Raw genomic sequence first — 16045 nt, forward strand, 5'->3', positions numbered from 1 at the left:
TGTCTGGCTAATAATAATTCTTATTGCACTATTTCTATTCTCTCTCCCCTCTGGAAGAGTTCCTGAGGGTCGGGTTTTAGGATTGTACTGCCCAGCCACTCGCAGGCTCTGCCACTCTCCGCAAATTGCCTCTTTGGTCTCCTCCGGAGTGGCACGGGATGCTGACCTCTGCACAATGTTTGGGGTTTCACTGCTGAAGTCAGTCTGTGTTCTGGGGAACAGATTTACATACAACCCCGTTGGCTGCTGTCAGCCACAGATTTGTCTTGGCTTTAAGTCTTTTTTTAGCAGGAGTGAACAGGGAAGGAAAAGAAGAGACGGCTTCAGAGCCAGACAGCCAGGGCTGGTGTTAGACATAGTGAGGCCCAGGGCATTAATTAGGGAGGGGGTCCTACAGCCCACTAGCAATCTGTGCCTTTTTCAGCATCAGGTGGGCTTGGGGAGCCCAGGGCATTTGCCCTGTTTGCACCCCCTAACTCTGGCCTTGCCTAGAGCTCTGGGTTATTCCTCAGGTATGCTCCCCTCTTTACTTTTTATGGACGCCTGCAGGGACTGGTAGAAAGGGGTCTATTCCTGAGCAAACTTTGGGTGAAATCTTGGTACTAATAGGCCGGATATATTTCTTTCATGTATACATGAACACTCAGAGATGCTTCATGCCCACCTGCCTGTGATATTTCATAGCTGGTAGAGCCTGGGCTGAGTTTGTGACTCATGAAGCCAGTGCTCATAGCAGATTCACCACTGGTAGAGAGACCCCTTGACCTTGGGGCTGTTTGAGTTGCAAATGTGGGCAGAGCAGAGCCTAATGATGAAGAAACTGCAAAAAAAGGAGAAAGAAAACCTCAGCAGGTTGAGAGACTCATTGGTTCTGCATTGATAGTACGTAGCACTTTTTAGGATAAGCTGAATGACTTTACGTAGGGCCTCATCCCACTCCATAACCTGAGCCCACGCTGTGATGGTCTGGGAATCCCAGATTAACCTCTACTACCTTCCTTCCACCTACAGATTCTCTAGTGTGTGGGGTTGACAATGATGATAAAGGCTTCTCTATCTCATCAGAGCCTTGACCAATCAATGTTCTTGGATTTAAACCCACCTCCATCTCTTCCAGAATCTCTGGGCACCATACATTACCCACATGCACATGGACGTACTCCACACAGGCCGCTCAGGTTCTGAGCTCACACACCTGGTCCAGTGGTTTTACCAGTGATCCTTCCAGAGATGTTTCCATGATCTAAGGGACCAGGTGATGTGCGTTTCTCAGGCTCAGAGAGTGTCGAGGCTGCGGAAGAGGGAATTTCTAGGGCACAATCACAAGAGCAAGCGATTTTATTATCAGAATTTCAAACACAATCTGTTCCTGCCTTGCATTTAGCATTACTTATGCAATAGCTTCAGAAGGCTCGTGTTTTACTTTAACGCATAATATTCTGGGGCCAGTTTGGGGGGTAGTGAAGAGTTTACTGTGCAGGTTCCAAAACTCTTACATGACTGCACTCACCTGTCCCGATGCTTCTGTTATATTGCCAGGAGGGGGCCCCGGTGAGCCCGGTGCTGCCAACATGTGGCTTAGAAGAACCTCCTTCTGTTTGACTCATGCTTGAAGGTGGGGATGTCAATCCCAGGGTGGAAAGTTTTGCTATAAGGGATCAGAGAGGGATGGAGAAAGAAAAATTGTATGGTCTGAGTGTAGAACTGGATCATTCAGTGTATTTAGACTTTCCATGGCTGTTTCCTTCCTAGTGAAGGCGCTGCCGTCTCTGGGGTAGAAGTGATAAAATCATTCTGTATCTAGCTATAACTGATTAATAATCATTTTTACTGGGGGCAGTGGGAAAGCGTTTTGATTGGAGGAACCCAACCCAGCAATCTCCAGCTCACCCCAAACTCGCTATTTGCAGAGGCTGTGTTGGGCAAAGTTGGTAGGGGATGATCCAGCTTATTCCGCTGCCCATGGCATTCTTACTTTCCCCCTCTTCCCCCTGAAAGATCTCCTGTGAGACAGGCTTTAGCACTGCACTGTCCTCCCCAGACTCTGACACTCTCCATGAATTTGTGTTTTCTGCACTCATGTTGCCTCCTTGGCCTCTTCCTGAGGGACCTCTAGGCAATTGCAGGGTTTTGGTGCTGAAATCAGTGTGTGTTCTGGGGAACAGATTTCTTTACAATCCTGACCTTCTACCTCTGCTTTTCACTAAGATAAAGAAAACTGTAGCCCAAGACATGCAGATCATGGGCTGCTGTTTCTTTTCTTGTGTTGGCTCCCCAAAAAAAAAAAAATGTTTTTAATTGAAGTATTTTACAGGGAGTGAATCGGGAAGGGAAGTAAGGGAAGGATCCAGTGCTGTCCAGCTCTGGATTACTCCTCCGACATGCTTCTCCTCTCCTCTTTCTGCTGTATCATCCTCTGGAAACCATCTGGTACTGATATCAGATACCTTGGGGGGATATTTTTCTGAGGAAACGATGGATTTCATCTCGGTACTAGGTCAGGTATATTTCTTTCTCTTATGCATGGGCACTAAGAGATGCTGAATGCCCACCTGACTTTGATTTTTCATGGGTGGTAGAGCCAGGACTGGATTTGTGACTCAGGGAGCTGGCTTGGGTACAAGAATCATGGCTGGTAAACCGACTCCAGGACCCTGGTACTGTTTGAGTTGCGGATGTGGGCAGAGCTGAGCCTAATGATGAAGAAACTGTAAAAAAGAATGAGAAAGAAAACCTCAGCAGGTTCAGAGATTCATTGGTTTTGCTTCGATTCTATGTAGCACTTTTTAGTAAATGCTTAGTTGAGTTTAAATAGGGTTTTTCCCTCTCAGGAACTTGAGATCAGGCTGCATTGGAGTCTTTTCATCTCTGATCATCCTCATCTGCTATCTTTGCACCCCAAAATCAGACAATCTTTCTCTAATGATTACGATGGAAGGCATCTCTATCCGATCAGAGCCTTGACCAATCAATGTTCTTGGATTTAAATATACCTCCATCTCTTCCAGAATCTCTGGGCACCATGCATTACCCACATGCACATGGACGTACTCCACACAGGCCTCTCAGGTACTGAGCTCACACACCTGGTCCAGTGGTTTTACCAGTGATCCTTTCAGAGATGTTTCCATGATCTAAGGGACCAGGGACAGTAACTCTTGGTGATGTGCGTTTCTCAGGCTCAGAGAGTGTCGAGGCTGCGGAAGAGGGAATTTCTAGGGGACAATCACAAGAGCAAGCGATTTTATTATCAGAATTTCAAACACAATCTGTTCCTGCCTTGCATTTAGCATCATTTGTGCAATAGCTTCAGAAGGCTCATGTTTTACTTTAATGTGTATTATTACGGTTCCAGTTTGGATGTAGTGAGGAGTTTACGGTGCAGGTTCTCAGAACTCTTATATGGCCGCACTCACCTGTCCCACTGCTTCTGTTATATTGCCAGGAGGGGGCCCCGGTGAGCCCGGTGCTGCCAACATGTGGCACAGAAGAACCTCCTTCTGTTTGACTCATGCTTGAAGGTGGGGATGTCAATCCCAGGGTGGAAAGTTTTGCTATAAGGTATCAGAGAGGGATGGAGAAAGAATAATTGTATGATCTGATTGCAGAACAGGATCATTCAGTATGTATTAGCAGGCTGGGTATATTCCTTTCAGTTACACAATTGTGAGTGATACCGGATTCCTCTCAAATTGTCTAAGATTTTGTTGTGTATTGACAACTTGGTTATTCAGTCATTGCCATCAGAACTAAAGGCATGGTAGAGTGGCTCAGATAAAGTCTCTGTACGATTCATATTTTATCTTGTTCATGTTATTTTGCTTTTTTTTAATATTGTGTACATTTTCTTTGTGTTTTGTTTTCTTGATTTGTGAATTTTACATTGTTTTTAATTTACCATAATCTGCCCCAAACATGCTACAGGATGAAAAAGTAGAACAGAAGATGTTAAATTAAATTAAATTAAATTAATGGGCACTAAGAGATGCTGAATGCCCACCTGGCTGTGGTTTTTCACAGGTGGTAGAGCCAGGGCTGGGTCTGTGACTCAGGGAACTGGCTTGGCTAAAAGAATCATGGCTGGTAGAGAGACTCCTTGACCTCGGTACTGTTTGAGTTGCAGATGTGGGCAGAGCTGAACCTAGTGAAGAAGGAACTGCAAAAAGAATGAGAAAGAAAACCTCAACAGGTTCGCAGATTCACTGGTTTTGCTTTGACTCTACTTGGCAATTCTAGTAAAAGTTGGACAAGTTTACATGGGACCTCCTTCCCACTCTAAAATCTGAGCCCAAGCTATGACGGAATCTGTTCGTCTCTGATCAGCCTCATGTACCATCTTTTCACCCACAGATCAGACAATCTAGTGTGTAGGATTGATGACGTTGATAAAGGTGCCTCTATCCAATCAGAGCTTCGGCTGGTCAAAGTTGTTGGACATAAATGTCAGAACCCTTGGACATCATGCATTACCCCCATGAAGATGCATATACTACACACACACACACCTGGTCTGATGGTTTCACCAGGGCCACCTGTGGTTGGTTTTCTGCTGTTTGAGTGACAGGGAACAATAAATCTTGGTTCTGTTCGATTCTCAGACACAGAGAGTGTCAAGCCTGTGGAATATTTATTTATTTAATACATTTATACTGTGCTTTATCTGTCAAATCTAAGGGGGTTGAAATCCAAACACACATAAAACCAACAAACTAAAAACAAAACATGAAACATAAAATCATACAAAAACTCATCTTTCCCAACTTGACCAAAACCTGCAGAAACGATTTCAACAAAGATGTTATCTGTCTCAAGTCCAGTTGGACCTATATTAATAAACATACACGAGCGATCTTCCTCTAAAACAGACTTGATGAAATAGTCAACAAACATTTATCCTGAGATCTCAACAAACATGTCAAAAGATACATTTTCAAACTGAATGCAACAATCAAAGATGCGTCATTATCAAGGACCTTAAAAACTAAAAGCAACATCATAAACTGGATACTCCAAGTAACTGGCAACCAGTGTAGCTCCTGTAATATTAGAAAATGTGGCTTGATCATGACCCCCCCTCCCCGCCCCCACCTCTCCCCCATTAGACAAGCAGCAGCATTCTACACCAAAGGGCTCACAACAATGTTTGTGATAGATGCTATATAACGTGATACAATAGTCCAAATATGGCACGAGCAAACTCTATATTACTGTAGGAAAATTCTCTGCAATGACGACAGCAAATGATGTTATTATATGGATTGGATACAAATCATCCTATATAATAAAAGGCACCTCCAACATTCTGAAGCTGACTGCATGGCTGAGGCATTCCTGCTCTCTGTATCCATCTCCTGAATTGACATCACGTACTTCCGGGTTCGTCACACGCAGAAGTGACCAACCACACGAGGTTTCTCGGCTTCAGAATGTTGGAGGTGCATTCTATTAAATAGGATTGGTCAGTTCCTTGAAGCACAGCCAGAAGTCAGCATCCTGCACAGTAACGCTCAGACACCAGAGAGGGGGGGGGGGGGGGCTGACACCAGAGAGAGGGGGGAGGAGGTATCTCTGTCACACACACTCTCTCTCTCTCTCTCACACACTCTCTCTCTCTCACAGTCAATGTCTTTCTCACTCTCACACACTGTCTCTCACACACTATATGTCTCACACTGTATCACATTCACTCTCTATGTGTCACACAGTCACTCACACACTCTCTTGGTCTCATACACTCAGTCTCACAGAGAGTCTATATTTCACACACACTTTCTCTCTCGCACACACTGTATCTGTGTGAAACACACTCTCTCTCTCACACTGTGTCTCACATACGCACTTGCACACACTCTCTCTCTCTCACACACACACACTCGCACATTCACTCTCTCTCTCACACACAGTCACTCTCACATACACTCTCTCAAACATACACACTCCGAGGAAAACCTTGCTAGCGCCCGTTTCATTTGTGTCAGAAACGGGCCTTTTTTTTACTAGTTTTCTATAATCATTGCTTTTGCTATTATGTTTCGTCCTGCCTTAATGTCATTTATTTATTCACTGCTAATGGATGTATCTTCTTCTCATGGCAGATTGTGTTGCAGTACTTAAACTACAAAACAACCCCTGGGATGAGAATCCAAAAATGTCAAGCAACAATAGTATAAATCTAAGTTCTCCTAGATTTATGCTCCGTCAAGTTGCAATGGACGCTGTAATAAAATTTACGACCGATTGACCCTGACGCAGCTATATCGAAACGCAGGCCATCGTCGGCCATGGTCTATGCGGCTAAAAATTTCTAAGTTTTGAAAATGATAGAAACTGAATAAAACTTGAGATTCTCGAGTCTTTTTCCTCCCATGCTTTTTTGATGCTTACATTTATTTAGGAGAACCTAGATTTATACTTTTGTAGATCGTGGGGTTCTTTTTTACTAAGGTGCGCTGAAAAATGGCCTGACCTGGTGTAGACACATGTACTGGACGCGCACGGGTCCATTTTTCAGTGCACCTGCCGAAAATGGACATGCGGCAAAATAAAAAAAAATCAGCGTGCGTCCATTTTGGGCCCGAGACCTTACATAGCGGTAAGGTTTCACACGTTAACCGGGTGGTGATCGTCAGCGTGCGTACACTGCCAATTACGTCCCAATTAGTGCTACGCGGTAGAAAATAGAAATTCTTTTCTGCCGCGCATAACGGGCGCGCGTAGAAATTAGAATTACCGCCAGGGGCATGCGGTAGCTGGGTGGTAATTCTAATTTGATGTGCGCTGTGCACGCATTGGCGCCTATGCTTCTTAGTAAAAGAGCTCCTGTGCGCAGTGCCATAATTGGGATCTGCTGTTATTTAAAAATGACACAGAGGACAATGTACAAGGAGTATCGGTAGGCACAGGAAGGGTGGGATGGGGAGAAAATATAAATGCCACATTGTAATCTGATATGTTGATTGTAATCTGTTGGATGACAATTCTTGTATGTAACTTCTTTGACAAGTATCTGTTCAAACTGTCAGTTACAACCAATAAAAACGATTTAAACATAAAATGACACAGAGAGAACATCAAAGCTAGCTGTCTTCTTTTGTGTTATTTTCACTAGTAAAAATTTATTACCTGTTACCATATGAAAAAACGGAGAAGGAACAAGTGGAGGATCAGGAGACTGAAATGCCATTTGATATCCTGGATTTGAATTTAACACAGACTTTGGAAGATGACAACTTAGGCTTAATACCAATGACTTTAATAGTCTCCTTTGTATTACAACCGGACAGAGACTGGATCCTTAAACAATTTTTTTCTACACAGAGAACAGCTCTTTATGAATTATAAAATAAGAATGTTTCCGGATGTTTCCAAAGCAACCCAAACACGGCGTAAAGAATTTCTTAAATTACGCCCAAAGATACAACAATTGGGTGCTCTTTTCTGGTTAAATTTCCCGTGCAATTGTGTAGTTAAATTCAATTCTATAAAATATGGGTTGTTTTTTTTTTTTAAATCCTAAACAATTTAATTCTTTTTTGGACTCTAAAATAGCCCTGCACAGTCAAGACCAATTATTACATCTACTCCGTGAAATAGTAAAGATTCCTGGTGCATCCCCTGAGTCCCTAAGTTTCCGTAGGAAAGAATTGTAATTCTTCAAACATTGTGTAATGCCTCCTATGTTGTGGACATAATGGACATGTGTTGAAACTTTCATTTCATAATGTATTAATTTTTTCCTTTTTGTTTTTATTTTTCCTGATTAATATATGATGGAATGTAAGTACAGAATTTCCTTTTTTTTTCTTATTTGTTTATAATCTTTTCTATATCAAGATTTATTCTTGAAATTAATGTAAAATGATAAAAAATTAAAAAAAAAATTTTTTTAATGACACAGAGAGAACATCAAAGCTAGCTGTCTTCTTTTGTGTTATTTTCACTATGAAATGAAAGAAAAAAAATCAACAAAAATGGTTCTCCCTCGATATTCAACACTAGTTACGTTTATGTTAATTGGTGGCTTGGGAGGGTGGTCCGACTGCGATGATAATTCCCTTTGGTTAGCGCGTAATCTGGCTGTAACTACGTAGGATTCCCCCTGCCTTGTTGGTTAGGGTTTTATTTCTTTTTCTATATTTATATTTCCTGCTTGACCCCAGCAATATCGTGGACTAATGAATGATGTTCATTTCCTCTATTAAGTGGGTTTTCTGTATCTCTGTCTTTTTCGGATTTCTTTTTCAAGTGTTTTTTTATTTTTTTTGTTAAATTTGTACCCCGCGCTTTCCCACTCATGGCAGGCTCAATGCGGCTTAATGGAGGGTTAAGTGACTTGTCCAGAGTCCCACTAGCAACATTCCATGTAGAAGTCGGCCCTTGCAGATCACCAATGTGGCCGCGCAGGCTTCTGCTTCTGTGAGTCTGACATCCTGCACATACGTGCAGGACGTCAGACTCACAGAAACAGAAGCCTGCGCAGCCTTCTATATGGAATGTTGCTAGTGGAATAGCAACATTCCATGTAGAATCTCCAATAGTAGCAACATTCCATGTAGAATCTCAAAAAGTAGCAACATTCCATGTAGAATCTCCAATAGTGGCAACATTCCATGTAGAATCTCAAAGAGTAGCAACATTCCATGTAGAATCTCCAATAGTATCTATTTTATTTTTGTTACATTTGTACCCTGCACTTTCCCACTCATGGCAGGCTCAATGCGGCTTACATGGGGCAATGGAGGGTTAAGTGACTTGCCCAGAGTCACAAGGAGCTGCCTGTGCCGGGAATCGAACTCATTGAATGTTATCGTGAAATTCTAAAATAAAAACTTTACACACTGCAGCAGTTCACAATAAGATACAATAAAATTGAAACAGAGAAGAACTCCATAAAACATAGGACAGAAGCAGCCGGACTAGAACAATCAGGCAATCGGACAGCTCTACGGAATAGGCCACGATAACCAGCAACCCACAGTAAGAGCAGGGCTGCCTAGAGACTAGGCCAGGCCTGGGGCAAGGCCGCCCCATCTGGCCCCCCCCCCCCCACCGCTACCGCCCCCCGTCGCTCCCCGTGCCGCTGCTCCCCCCCCCCCCCCCCCCCGCTGCAGTGCCCGGTCTCACCTGCCTGCCTCCACGGCTCCAGGCCCCCTGCATTCAAAGCGGCAGTCGCAGATCGCCTCTCTTCTGGCCTTCCCTCCCTGTGTCCTGCCCTCTTCTGATGTAACTTCCGGTTTACACGAGGGCGGGACACAAGGAGGGAAGGCCCAAAGGGAGGCGATCTGTGACTGCCGCTTCAAATGCAGGGGGCCCAGAGCCAAGGAGGCAGGCAGGTGAGACCCGGGGACTGCAGCACCAGCGGCCTGACCCTGGCACCGGGCCCCCCTTGGAGGCCTGGGCAAAGGGAATTTTGTCTCCCATGCCCCCCCCCCCTCTCTCGGCGGCCCTGAGTAAGAGGGAAGTAGGAAACCCAAAGCAATAGAAAAAAAAAGTGAGTTTTTAAATGGACCTTAAAGTGAGAGAAAGACAGATCAGACTGTAAAACCGGAGGGAGGTCATTTTAAAGTTTAGGTGTAAGCAAGAAAAACACAGGGCTCCTTTTACTAAGCAGCGGTAAGACCAACGCGGGCTTAGCACTCACTATACAGGAAGTACTGCCAGGCTACGGCAGCAGCCCGACGGTACTTCCCACCCCTAGTGCCCCGTCATTCCCAGCGTTATAAAAATATATTTATTTTTGTAGTGCCAGAGTGTACCCAGCGGTAACTGAGTAGTGGGTGTGTGCTGCCCGGTTACCGTCAGGCTGGCGGTAAGGCCCCCCCCCCCCTGAAATGGCCGCTCGGCAAGTGCTTTACTTGCCGCATGGCCATTTCCTGCAGGAAGGCGAGACTTCCCTTTTACCAGTTGTGGTAAAAGGGGCCTCGGCGCACGTATAAACACACACTGACGCCAGCCCGCAATGTGGCGAATAGTCTCATAGTGAGTTTGCTTCAGGGATGGAAGAACCAGGCGGTGAGAACTGATAGAATGAAAAGAATGAGAAGAGGTTATAAGGGATAATAAGAGAGGAAAGATCAGCTGGAGAACCGGAACGAAGTGTTTTGTGAGTTAGACAAGGAATTTTAAACCAAGGCCGCTGACTGGTTAAATAGCGTTTTAGCGCCTAACCGGCAACATTCAGCAGGAGATAACCTGATAATTCAGCGCCAAACCAGCTATGTTAGTGGTTAAAATAGGCCACGTAAATAGCAGAACTATCTTTTGACTGCTAACAAATTAACTGGTTAGCGCTGAATATCGATACAGCCGGTTTAACTTTTTAGCAGTCGCTGGAAATAGCCCGGCACTGAATATCCGGGTTAAACACCAGTGGTGGACAGCGAAAGCGCTACCTGCAACCAGCTGGTTTTAATGCACACTAAAATGAAAACCAAATGAAACAAAAACACCTTCTATTCTATCTGTCTTGTATACCGACGGTTCTTCCTAAAAAAGGATTCACGGCAGTTCAAAGAGCAAAAACAGTACAACCTACTAATATAAACTCATAAACTAAAATTCGTATAAATAAGTCTTTAGCATCTTCCTAAAGGCTAAATATGAAGGCAGAAATTTCAAATTGGCAGGCAATGCATTCCAAGGACGTGACCCTGAAAAGGGAAGGAATTTTCAAAAATCAATTTAAACCTGACGTTTTTCGTTATAGGAAAACCTAACGTAGGAAGACGGAGAAAGCACAGATTTCTCCTACAAGACGGAATAACCAACAAACCCACCAATCATTTAATCCAAAAAGTGATTTAAAAACTAAACATAACATCTTAAATCTACTGTGTTGACATATTGGTAACCGATGTAATTCTTTTAAGAATAGGTGTCATGCTATCAAACCTACCCACTTCAAATATTAATCTAGCAGCTGTATTCTGCAGAAGCTGCAATCAATTTTTCAATTTGCAGATAATCTGAGAATAGAGCAAATTGCAACAATCCAATTGAGGAAGAACACAAAGCAATTTTTAATGCACTCCAGTGGTGTAGCCACAGGTGGGCCTGGGTGGGCCGTGGCCCACCCACTTAGGGCTCAGGCCCATCCAACAGTAGCACATGGTCATGAAAATGCTGCTCTCCACAATACTGGCACCTTCGCATGCTCAGTTTTCAGCGCATGCCTGCTGCAAACTACCAAGGTGCAGACTGGAGAGAAGCATTTTCCCACCAGCTGAGATATTTTTTGATGTGGGGGTGGGGGAGAGAACATTTGGTGCCCACCTACTTCTTGCCTAGGCCCACCCAAAATCTGCTGTCTGGCTACGCCCCTGATGCACTCTTTTCTCAGAGCACTCAAACGATAGCACTCACCCATCCCTGTGCTTCTGTAATACGGCCAGGAGGAGGCCCTGGTCAGCCTGGTGCTGCCAACACTTGGGACAGGAGAGTCTCCTGCTCTTTGGATCACTCTTGAAGGTGAGGTTGTCGATCTCAGGGGAGAAGGTCTTGCTAAGAGATCAGAGAGGGATGGAGAAAGAATAGTTTTATGATCTGACTGTGGATCATAGAGAATGTTCAACCTATCAGTGGCTGTTTCCTTCCCATAGATAGTACAGTCATTACAAGATAGTTATCAAATTGCGTTTTGGCTATAACACACATTATTTGCCTCATAATCCCCCAAATTCTATATAGTGTGACTTGAGTTGCACGAGCAAATACGGTCATATTCTTGATTTGCGTGCACAACTTAATTGACTTAAGCCACTTAACAAGTCAATCAGTGCCGATAATTGCCACTTAACAAGCGCTGATCGATACTAATTGGCTTTAATTAGAATTTACCGCACAACTGGCTAAGCATATCCTATAAAGTGTAGGGCGTAAATTCTAAGATGTGGGTCTAAAAGGGGGTGTGGCCTTGGTAGAGGCGTTCCTAGAATTTAAGCACACTGTTATAGAATATGCCCGTTCCGTGGGTAATTTAGGCGTCGTTCATTGGCATAAGTGGTCATGACTAAATATAGTCGCAGAAAACTGGCATTGAATGTATTCTATAAACCGCGCCTAAATGTAGATGTTATTTCTAGAACACGCCTAGGCGTATTTTTTTTCAGCGCTGATTTTTTAGGCGTGATAAATAGAATCTAGCCCAATATGTGTAAAAGGGAACTAACACAAGTCATATTACTGTAATGAGAGGTAGTTTCTGCTCCGTGGGTTACATACTAATAAGTTGCGAAAGGTACAAATGTATGTAAAACCCACTCATTAGTATGTAAATTTAATAATGCAGTTTGTGGAGAAAACCAGACGCTGCATTGTTAAATATACCGAAGCCCTCCCATTATGATCCCTACCCAGAAGCCCTCCAAGTCACTACCTCCACCTAGAAGTCATGACACACACCCACCCAGAAGCCCCACCAATCAGCAAGTGACCCCTCCCCCTGTAGGACCCCACAGCCTACCTTGAAAAACCTGTACAAAATAAGTACCTGAATATATGTAAACCGCTTTGAATGTAGTTGCAAAAACCTCAGAAAGGCAGTATATCAAGTCCCAGTTCCCTTTCCCTATTTCAGATTCTACATGGAATGTTGCTACTACTGGAGATTCTGTTGATACTATTTGAGATTCTACATGGAATGTTGCTACTACTGGAGATTCTGTTGATACTATTTGAGATTCTACATGGAATGTTGCTACTATTGAGATTCTGTTGCTACTATTTGAAATTCTACATGGAATGTTGCTCTTCCACTAGCAACATTCCATGTAGAAGCCTGCCTTTGCAGATCAGCAACGCGGCCGCGCAGGCTTCTGTTTCTGTGAGTCTAACGTCCTGCATGTATGTGCAGGCTTCTACATGGAATGTTGCTAGTGGAGGAGTAGCCTAGTGGTTAGTGCAGCGGACTCTGATTCTGGGGAACCGGGTTCGATTCCCACTGCAGCCCCTTGTGATTGTGGGCAAGTCACTTAACCCTCCATTGCCCCTGGTACAAAATAAGTACCTGAATATATGTAAACCAGGATTTTGATCGAACCATAGCACCAAAACAGTACTAATCACCCTCCTGAAAAACTTTAAACAAACAATTGCAACCGGCAACAACATACTTCTCCTGCAATTCGACATGTCAAGTGCTTTTGACATGGTTGATCATGGAATATTACTAAACATCCTAGAATACTTCGGAGTTGGAGGTAAAGTACTAAACTGGTTTAGAGACTTCCTGACCACAAGATCATACCAAGTAACATCTAACTCGACTACATCAACCCCATGGATACCGGAATGTGGAGTCCCCCAAGGATCCCCCCTCTCACCTACCATCTTTAACCTAATGATGACACCCTTAGCCAAGTTACTATCCAATCAAAACCTCAAACCAAACATATACACAGATGACGTCACGATATACATCCCATTCAAACATGACTTAAAGGAAATCACCAACGACATCAACCAAGGATTCCAAATCATGCACTCATGGGCGGATGCATTTCGGTTAAAGCTTAATGCAGAGAAAACAGTGTCTCATACTGACATCGCAACATAATACAAGCAAATTCACCACAATAACCACACAAACCTCTCCCTTCCCGTCTCAGACACCCTGAAAATTCTTGGAGTTACCATAGATCGAAATCTTACACTGGAAAATCATGTAAAGAACACAACCAAGAAGATGTTCTATTCAATGTGGAAGCTCAAAAGAGTAAAACCTTTCTTCCCAAGGACCATCTTCCGCAACCTGGTGCAGTCTATGGTGCTGAGTCACTTAGACTACTGCAATGCACTGTACGCTGGCTGTAAAGAGCAAATCATTAAGAAACTTCAAACAGCCCAGAACACTGCCGCAAGACTCATATTTGGGAAAGCAAAGTATGAAAGCGCAAAACCATTAAGAGAAAAACTACACTGGCTTCCACTCAAAGAACATATCGCATTCAAGGTATGCACTCTAGTTCATAAAAACATTCACGGAGAAGCCCCTGCATACATGTCAGACCTGGTCGACTTACCACCCAGGAACGCGAAAAGATCATCCCGCACATTCCTCAATCTTCACTTCCCCAACTGTAAAGGACTAAAATATAGACTAACACATGCGTCCAGCTTTTCCTACCTAGGCACGCAGATATGGAACACATTACCACTTAACCTAAAAATAATTTACGAACTAACTAACTTTCGCAAATCCCTGAAGACCTACCTCTTCAACAAAGCATACAACTATAATCGCAATACATCGCTACTGTACCTTATCCTCTGAACTGATCTCTTCCAAGATGTGTTTGCATAACTGTTTAACTCTATTGTGCTTTCTATTTATCAATGTAATACCAATCTGTATTCTTTCTCACTCTGGAATGGTGAATGCCAAAACGGAGCATTGTAAGCCACATTGAGCCTACAAATAGGTGGGAAAATGTGGGATACAAATGCAACAAATAAATAATAAATAAATAAACCGATTTGAATGTAGTTGCAAAAACCTCAGAAAGGTGATATATCAAGTCCCATTTCCCTTTCCCTATTTGAGATTCTACATGGAATGTTGAAACTATCTGTAGATTCTAGATGGAATGTTGCTACTATTGAGATTCTGTTGCTACTATTGGAGATTCTACATGGAATGTTGCTAGTGGAGGAGTAGCCTAGTGGTTAGTGCAGCAGACTCTGATTCTGGGGAACTGGGCTCAATTCCCACTGCAGCTCCTTGTGACTCTGGGCAAGTCACTTAACCCTCCATTGACCCTGGTACAAAATAAGTACCTGAATATATGTAAACCGCTTTGAATGTAAAATACCAAGAAAGGCGATATATCAAGTCCCATTTCCCTTTCCCCTTTAGGGTCTAGTAGGGTCGGGCAGGAGCAATCCCCAGCCGTTAGGGTTCAAGCATCCATTTAAGAGCCTTTTGCCTCCTGACCTCTGACAGTAGTACCATGAAATGACCACTAGGGTCGCCAGCACCATTTCAACCCGCTGCTGATAAGAGAAGGGGTGACTGGGTTCACTCTTGCCTGACCCCCCAGGGGATCCTTCTAGATAGATGGGTGTTGTAACCTTCCAGGTGAACTTGTGACTTTTACTGCACCTTAATAACTACCACCTTAAGGGTGGAAGCAATACATATATAACCCGGGTCTCATCCGTGTGCTAACTCCGGCCTCGGGTCACAAAGCAGATTAGTCAGTTTTGTTCGTATCACATTCAGGGCCACTCTCACTGCACTCATCCATTCCAGTACGCTTGTAGTCGAGCTTGAGAGTGGGTTTATGATCCGGAATAGCGATCCAGGGGGTTTGGGACGCACTTGAACCTTCATGCTCAAAGATACACTGTAGTCATAACTTAAGCAAACTCAAACTGTTTATTTCTTCCAACTGTACAACAGGCAGTACTTAAAACCTTTATTAAGCAGCCCAAACAGCATATAAAACGGCAACCTAGCTTCAATCCTTCTGGCGTTCCTCAGCAGAACCTCTATACCACTTCTCCTCTCAGGCCTAATTACAGGGATACCTCGTGGGCATCAAACATGTACATATATATAGTCAGTGCTTTTTTCGTAGAAAAAAAGGTGCCAGTACTCGTTATGGACGGGGTCACCACATATGGCTCCACCTCTATGGTAGCCACACCCCTTATACCAGCCATGGCGCACATAAACAGACATCATTGAAAATATTATACTAGTATAGGAGAAAAAAATAACTTGACTTTTTTCATTATAAATAATTTCTGTAAGATGTTACAGCTCCAGTATACCCAGTGCAAAATAAGACAGTAGATGTAAATTCTTAAACTGGACATATTCCAAACACTAAAATGAAAATAAAATGATTTTTTCTACCTTTGTTGTCTGGTGATTTTGTTTTTCTATCCATATTGGTCCCAGTCTCTGATTCTGCTGCTCTCTGTTCTCTTAACTCCATTTCCAGGGCTTCCTTTCCATTTATTTCTTTACTTTCCTCCTTTCTTCTTCATTTCTTGCCCTACATCCATAAGTAAAAGCTGGGTTCTCCTCCGTGGAATTGACTGG

The 16045-nt window shown here is 43.5% G+C and overlaps 1 protein-coding gene across 1 annotated transcript in view; it reads right to left on the minus strand.

Annotated features, from left to right (window-relative positions):
* The window catches only part of PIGR (polymeric immunoglobulin receptor), a 148394-nt gene that overhangs the window by 111183 nt on the left and 21166 nt on the right, over window positions 1-16045 (minus strand). The window contains exon 6 of the mRNA XM_030221618.1: window positions 11362-11499. Within this exon, the coding sequence (XP_030077478.1) occupies window positions 11362-11499 (138 nt within the window). The remainder of the gene's footprint in view (window positions 1-11361; window positions 11500-16045) is intronic.

Source organism: Microcaecilia unicolor, chromosome 12, assembly GCF_901765095.1.
Source record: "Microcaecilia unicolor chromosome 12, aMicUni1.1, whole genome shotgun sequence".
Classification (NCBI taxonomy): Eukaryota; Metazoa; Chordata; class Amphibia; order Gymnophiona; family Siphonopidae; genus Microcaecilia; species Microcaecilia unicolor.